Source organism: Silurus meridionalis, chromosome 16, assembly GCF_014805685.1.
Source record: "Silurus meridionalis isolate SWU-2019-XX chromosome 16, ASM1480568v1, whole genome shotgun sequence".
Lineage (NCBI taxonomy): Eukaryota > Metazoa > Chordata > Actinopteri > Siluriformes > Siluridae > Silurus > Silurus meridionalis.
The window spans coordinates 1,207,501-1,214,886 of NC_060899.1; the positions used below are offsets into that span (position 1 = coordinate 1,207,501).

Genomic DNA, 7,386 nt, shown 5'->3' on the forward strand with positions numbered 1-7,386 from the left:
TACACAGTGCTCTGTATAAGAATTTGTGCAAATTGCTAATCGCAGCTGGTGATGAAGTGTGTGTGTGTGTGTGTGAGAGAGAGAAATATAAGTACAAGCCATGAGAATAGTTGCGAGCCTTAGCATGTGTGTATTAGTGTCTGAAACACTTTGATCTGAGGAAGACGCCGTCTCTGGAGTTCGGGATGATGATCATCTTTGCCTATCTGCCCTACGGTCTGGCTGAAGGCATCAAGCTGTCAGGTGAGTTCCAGCTCTGTTACATTCTTTCTCACACACTTCAAACACTACCGCTTTGAATGGGCTGGGAGAGGACGTGGCCACGCCTGGATCACCGCCATCGCAGAGTGTGTGTGTGTGTGTGTGTGTGTGTGTGTGTGTGTGTGTGTGTGTGTGTGTGTGTGTGTGTGAGTGTGTGTTACCTGATGGATAGCGGACACAAGGAACATGACGTTTCTGATGTGGCTTTGTTACCTTTGTGTAGCTATCATTTCAAAACACACACACACACACACACACACACACACACACAGAGTAACAGGATATTATGGCAACTTTGTGGTTGTGTTATTCTATTTATGGGTTATCATATTATTCATTAAAAGACACAAAACAAGTTTTGTATTCACACAAGTGGTGTGGCCTAGAAAGAGGTGTGGCCTGTGCACCTGTCACTCAAAGATAGGGGTGTGGCCTGTGCACCTGTCACTCAAAGATAGAGGTGTGGCCTGTGCACCTGTCACTCCTGAAGATAGAGGTGTGGCCTGTGCACCTGTCACGCCTGAAGATAGAGGTGTGGCCTGTGCACCTGTCACTCCTAAAGATAGGGGTGTGGCCTGTGCACCTGGCACTCCTAAAGATAGAGGTGTGGCCTGTGCACCTGGCACTCAAAGATAGGGGTGTGGCCTGTGCACCTGGCACTCAAAGATAGGGGTGTGGCCTGTGCACCTGGCACTCAAAGATAGAGGTGTGGCCTGTGCACCTGGCACTCCTGAAGATAGGGGTGCGGCCTGTGCACCTGTCACTCCTAAAGATAGAGGTGCGGCCTGTGCACCTGTCACTCTTAGAGATAGAGGTGTGGCCTGTGCACCTGTCACTCAAAGATAGAGGTGTGGCTTGTGCACCAGTCACTCCTACTAAGTCACTCTGCCCCTTCTATTCTTTTCAATTCAGTTCAGTTTGTTTATTTGTGCGTTTAACAATGAACATAGTCTCAGAGCAGCTTTACACTGATAATGTGGTGATAACAATGAATATGTTCTTTATAAGTGTAAGTTTGTCCCTGATGAACAACTGAATGAACGAATGTGGTGAAGGAAAAACTCCTTTACCTCACAAACACCTACTGACTAAAGACTCCACTAAATAAATATGTGTTCAGCCTCGACTTGAACACTGAGACTGTGTCTGAGTCCCGAACACTGGTTGGAAGGTTGTTCCATAACTGTGAAGTTTATAAGAGAAACATCTGCCCCCTGCTGGAGTCTTCATTATTTGAGGTACCAACAAATAGCCTGCACCTTTTGATCTAAGTAGGCGTGGAGGATCATACTGGTACAGAAGTTCACTCAGATACTGCGGTGCGAGACCATTGAGTGCTTTATACGTCAGTAGTAATATTTTATAATCAATGCGAGATTTGATTGGGAGCAGTGTAGATGATTAAAACAGGGCTGATGTGATCATATTTCCTAGATCTAGTGAGGACTCTTGCTGCTGCATTCTGAACTAACTGAAGCTTATTTCTGCACTTACTCCAACACCCAGACAGTAAAGCGTTACAGTAGTCTAATCTAGATGTTACAAAAAGCATGAGCTAGTTTTTCTGCATCCTGTAACGACATCATATTTCTAATTTTAGCAATATTTCTAAGGTGAAAGAAGGAGATCCTGGTGATATTATTCACGTGAGACTCAAAGGAAAGACTCGGGTCAATAATAACACCAAGGTCTTTGACTGCTGTACACGCTGAGACAGAAACACCATCCAGAGATGCTACGTAATCAGAAAGTTTACTTCTAGCTGCATGTGGTCCTAGTAAAAGTACTTCCGTCTTATCCGTCCTTCTCCCTCTCTTTTTCATCCCTTTTCTCTCTCTCTTTCTGTAGGTATAATGGCCATCCTGTTCTCGGGTATCGTCATGTCTCACTACACTCACCATAACCTGTCCCCCGTAACGCAGATCCTCATGCAGCAGACGCTCCGCACCGTCGCCTTCATGTGCGGTCAGTGATATCCTTCAAACGACCTCTACCTTCTCGCTGACCTATTAATCAACAACTTGTTTATTAACCTAATAAACAAAGTCTGATTAATATACTGTATCTAATATTTATATTTGCTGCTTTTATATTATTTTCATCTTTAAAATAAAAAGAATAAATTGTATGTAATTATATAATTTCAGTAAACATTACTTTCAGTTTATTAAAATTTTTATTTTACAGATTTTATTTTCATCTTTAACATTATAATAATTAAAGTTTATATAGTTAAAATAATCCATTATTCAAAAATTATTGATTTATTTTATTATTTGGAATTAACATTATATTTTACTTTTTTTCATCTTTAAAATAATAAGAAATTTTATGTAACTATAATCATTCTTTAAATTTTATTTTAAAATTATTGACATTTTTATTTTACAGAATTTTTATTTTTTTAATCTATAAATTAGGAAGAAATTTAATATTATATAATAATAATTTGTGTGTGTGTGTGTCTTTCACAGAAACCTGTGTGTTTGCCTTTCTGGGTCTCTCAATTTTCAGTTTTCCCCACAAGTTCGAGTTTTCTTTCGTTATCTGGTGCATTGTGAGTAAACAATTTTCTTTGCTGTTTGAATAAATAATTTATGAACTATTGACATTTTGAAGTCATTAAATACTGAATATAAGGTGTGTGTTTTAAGTTTATTTAGAAATTACAAAATAAAATGAAAGAAAAGTTGAATTAGGATTTGATATTACAGCAATGATGATAAAAAAAGATGAACGTTTTTTATTTATTAATCAAATTTGATGAGTTTTGAGTCGCTGTTATGTTTTGAATTTTGTAGTTGCAGCGTTTCTGCTTCAGTCCACCAGGGGGCGATGTGCCCTTTTTAATTAATATATTTTTTAATTATATATTTTTTTGTTTTTTAAAAGATTTTGTAAGATTTAGATGTATATGTTTGGATTCTTATTTTTAAATAAATTATTAAAACAGAAACGTTGCACTTTTATCCGTTTATAGATACACACAATGTTGTGGACTCGCGTCCTGTACGTTATAGCAGCTGTAAACACTCTTCTTTCACCAGAATCTTACGTTAAAATTTGATCTACAGTAAAATCATGCTTTTAATCATCTTCCCTCTGTAGGTTCTGGTTCTTCTCGGTCGAGCTGTGAACATCTTCCCCTTGTCTTTCCTCCTCAACTTCTTCCGTGACCACAAGATCACCCCGAAAATGATGTTCATCATGTGGTTCAGTGGTGAGGAATCTCTTCAAAACCATCTCCTGACTCTCACTCTCTTTCTCTCACTCTTTGTGATATGACACTCGTTCGTTCTCCCTCTGTTCCTCCAGGCCTGCGGGGGGCGATCCCGTACGCCCTGAGCCTCCATCTCGGCCTTGAGCCCATAGAGAAGAGGCAGCTTATTGGCACCACCACCATCGTCATCGTGCTCTTCACCATCTTGTTAATGGGGGGCGGGACCATGCCCCTCATCCGCATCATGGACATCGAGAAAAGCCAATCACGGCGCAGGACCAGAAAGGACATCAACCTGAGCAAGACCGAGAAGATGGTGAGAGTTTCAGCTCTCTGTATACGATCTTCACTCTTTAGATCCACCAGATAGCTTCCTGGCAGAAGAACAATGATAGGCATGGATCATTGGCCATTGTGGAAAGCCATGGTCCTAGTCCACCAAGCTCATCTTCCATCAATGAATTCACCTGCTGGTGTGGATCTACAAGCAGAGAAGAAATGTTTCTGAAATAAACAGCAAAAGTTTCATCCTTTTCCTCCAGCAGTGCATCTGATTTCTGGAGTTTCCTGAAGCTCTGTTGACTCCTCTGAAGATGAAGATGATGATTTTACAGTAGCCTTAGAGGCGTCTTTATGATCTGAACAAGAGTTCAGAAAGTTATCTCCAGCTACTGTTCCACCATATGGTGAAACTAAGGCCGCAGATCATATGATGAAGACATCAAGATGTTACTGCTCCATTTTCTCTTGGACGTGTGATGTCTTGGTTTCAGTGTTCTATCAGATACGTTCTCCTTCTGATCATCTCCCATACAGAGCAGTGCACCTTCTCAAGCAGTAGGTGGAGACATTGCTCCATTTTTCCGGCTTTGTTGTTACTGCATTTTTCTTCCTTCTTGAAGCTCTTCTGTCCTTCGTACAGCTTTTATTCTGCCCTCCTTTTTTATTGGAGCTTTTCTGATGTTCTCAGAGTATGTTTTATATAGAAATATAATATTAAAAGTTTACCCTCTCTCTCTCTCTCTCTCTCTCTCTCTCTCTCTCTCTCTCTCCCTCTCTCTCTCTCTCCTCTCTCTCTCTCTCCCTCTCTCTCTTGCTCTCTCTCTCTCCCTCTCTCTCCCCACACTCCCTCCCTATCTCTCTCTCTCTCTCTCCCTCTCTCCCTCCCTCTCTCTCTCTCTCTCTCTCTCTCTCTCTCTCTCTCTCTCTCTCCCTCTCTCTCTCTCTCTCTCTCTCTCTCTCTCTCTCTCTCTCTCTCTCTCTCTCTCTCTCTCTCCTCCTCTCTCTCTCTCTCTCTCTCTCTCCCTCCCTCTCTCTCTCTCTCTCTCTCTCTCTCTCTCTCTCTCTCTCCCTCCCTCTCTCCCTCTCTCTCTCTCTCTCTCTCTCTCTCTCCCTCTCTCTCCCCACACTCCTCCCTATCTCTCTCTCTCTCCTCCCTCTCTCTCTCTTTCTCTCTCTCTCTCTCCTCTCTCTCTCTCTCTCTCTCTCTCCTCCCTCTCTCCCTCCTCTCTCTCTCCCTCTCTCTCTCTCTCTCTCTCTCTCTCTCTCTCTCTCTCCCCTCTCCTCTCTCTCTCCCTCCTCTCTCTCTCTCTCTCTCTCTCTCTCTCTCTCTCTCCTCTCTCCCTCCCTCTCTCTCTCTCTCTCTCTCTCTCTCTCTCTCCCTCCCTCTCTCTCTCTCTCTCTCTCTCTCTCTCTCTCTCTCTCTCTCAGGGTAACACTATCGAGTCTGAGCATCTCTCGGAGTTGACTGAGGAGGAATATGAAGCTCAGATTATTCAGAGGCAGGACCTCAAGGGTTTCCTGTGGCTCGACGCCAAATACCTCAATCCCTTCTTCACTCGCAGACTCACACAGGAGGTGACGCCATGATTCTGTTCTCGTTCCGCTAACGAAGCGTTCTGTCGAAATGCACTGCGTAACCATGGCAACAGCACCCAACATTTAAATCACAAAACGTTTTTGACACTTAGATGCAGTTTAGTTCTTTCTTTTGTATGTAATATTATTTTTATTTGAACTTGTGTGTGTGTGTGTGTGTGTGTGTGTGTGTGTGTGTGTGTGTGTGTGTGTTTCAGGATCTGCTGCACGGGCGAATCCAGATGAAGACTCTGACCAACAAGTGGTATGAGGAGGTGCGACAGGGACCATCTGGCTCCGAGGACGACGACGATGAAGCTGAGCTTCTCTAAAACACACACACACACACACACACACACACACACACACACACACACACACACACACACACACACACACCTCACTCATACTGAATGTGCTACACAAGCTGTACTTTTGTACCAAGTCACTGAAACGTGCCAAAACTTTACTGAAGGGCAGGAGAGTCGTTTGGGATCCAGATGTTCTTTTGGATCTCTAATGGATTGAAAAAAAAAGAAAAGGAAAAAAAAAACATTAGTCAATTTGTTTCTCTTTTTACCACTTTTTCTTTATTATTTGTTCTTTTTTTCTTGCAAAACCTGAAAATAATTATAAAACAAATAAAAACATCTGGAATGAAGACTGTTATTTATGAATATAGATGATTTCACATGATATTCCAGCATCGAGGAGTTCACGCTGTTATTGATGTTTGCAGAGGGAAACTGACCGAATGCATCAAAAAAACACTCAATATTCATTACGCATTTAATAAGTGGAGAGTAACAGCTGCAGTTCTGCTGCTCCGAATCACACACACAGATAAAGTAGTGCCAGAAGATTATTCAAAAGAAGTCATTTAGCAAAATCTCAGTATTCCACCACACGCAAAACTTCTCCATGGAGCTCAGTGAGATCACACCTAACCTTCTCAGCCAATCACGATCCACCATTCACACTAACCATATTTCACTCAAGACCATGACTTTAATCAGTCTTTATTCCAGATGTTTTTGTTGTTGTTTTTTTTGTTTTTCTTTCCTGTGAAGGACGATGTTGAATGTATGGTTGATGGAAGATTGTTATTTTTATATTAATTTTTTTCTCTATAATTGTTGTAAATGATTAGAGATTTTATATAATAATTTATGCTTTTTCTTGCTACTGAATCGTTTTAATCCGAGAAGCTGCTGAGAAAATCCGGTTAAACGTTCGCTGTTATGCGATTATACACGTAGCTTTTTTTTTTTTCTTTTTTTGGGGGAAAACGCATTTAAAAATAATATGCTAATTTTATTACCTTATATTTAGTTTGTCTTGCGTTACGTGAGCATTTGTAGAAAAAAAAAGGTTTACTACAGGGGTTTCTGGTGGGTTTTGTTTTGTATCAGTTATAACAGAATCGTTATATTACAATATTTTATAGAAAATTATTTAATAATAAATAACAAAGGGGCGTGGCCAAAATGTATCCAAGGAAAAGAAGTTTTATTTCTAGCAATTTATCTTCCCTGTGTTGGATTTTACAGATTTTTATTAACAATATTAGAAAAATAAAATGACAAAATAATGATTAAGAAAAATGCACATATTCATATTATTATACATATAATTACTAATAAACTATAAATGAGAGGTTTATTGAACAGATAATTTTGTGGTAACTGGTTTTGGTTCAGGATCAAACCCACATCTCATTTCTTCTTGTACTTTTTTGCTTTTGTTTGGGTCTTTTCGAGGGGGATGTTTGTACATGGGGGACATAAACTTTTGCACTCCACTCTATGTGCCGTAGATGAAGGAAAACAGAACTGGATTTTTCACTTTGTGAGATGAATAAAAGTTTTTAGTTTTTATTATTTCAGCTATAAGATGTCGAGACGTGTGTTAGGCGAAAGCTGCAGATGACGTCATGCCTTTACGTCTTTTTTCAGCCACAGAGTTTTCGATTTTTGCTTTCGGTGGAAAATGTCTGTTTTCTGAGATACTGTGACTGATATTTGAAATAAATTTGTTAGAAAAGTTCA

The 7,386-nt window shown here is 40.3% G+C and overlaps 1 protein-coding gene across 1 annotated transcript in view; it reads left to right on the top strand.

The window, feature by feature from the left end:
• slc9a8 (solute carrier family 9 member 8) overlaps positions 1-7,386 on the top strand; it is a 34,487-nt gene extending 27,101 nt beyond the window's left edge. Inside the window, exons 10-16 of the mRNA XM_046869779.1 lie at positions 138-243; positions 2,110-2,226; positions 2,736-2,818; positions 3,370-3,481; positions 3,577-3,797; positions 5,192-5,338; positions 5,557-7,386. Coding sequence (XP_046725735.1) covers positions 138-243; positions 2,110-2,226; positions 2,736-2,818; positions 3,370-3,481; positions 3,577-3,797; positions 5,192-5,338; positions 5,557-5,670 — 900 coding nt within the window. The 3' untranslated portion in view covers positions 5,671-7,386. The remainder of the gene's footprint in view (positions 1-137; positions 244-2,109; positions 2,227-2,735; positions 2,819-3,369; positions 3,482-3,576; positions 3,798-5,191; positions 5,339-5,556) is intronic.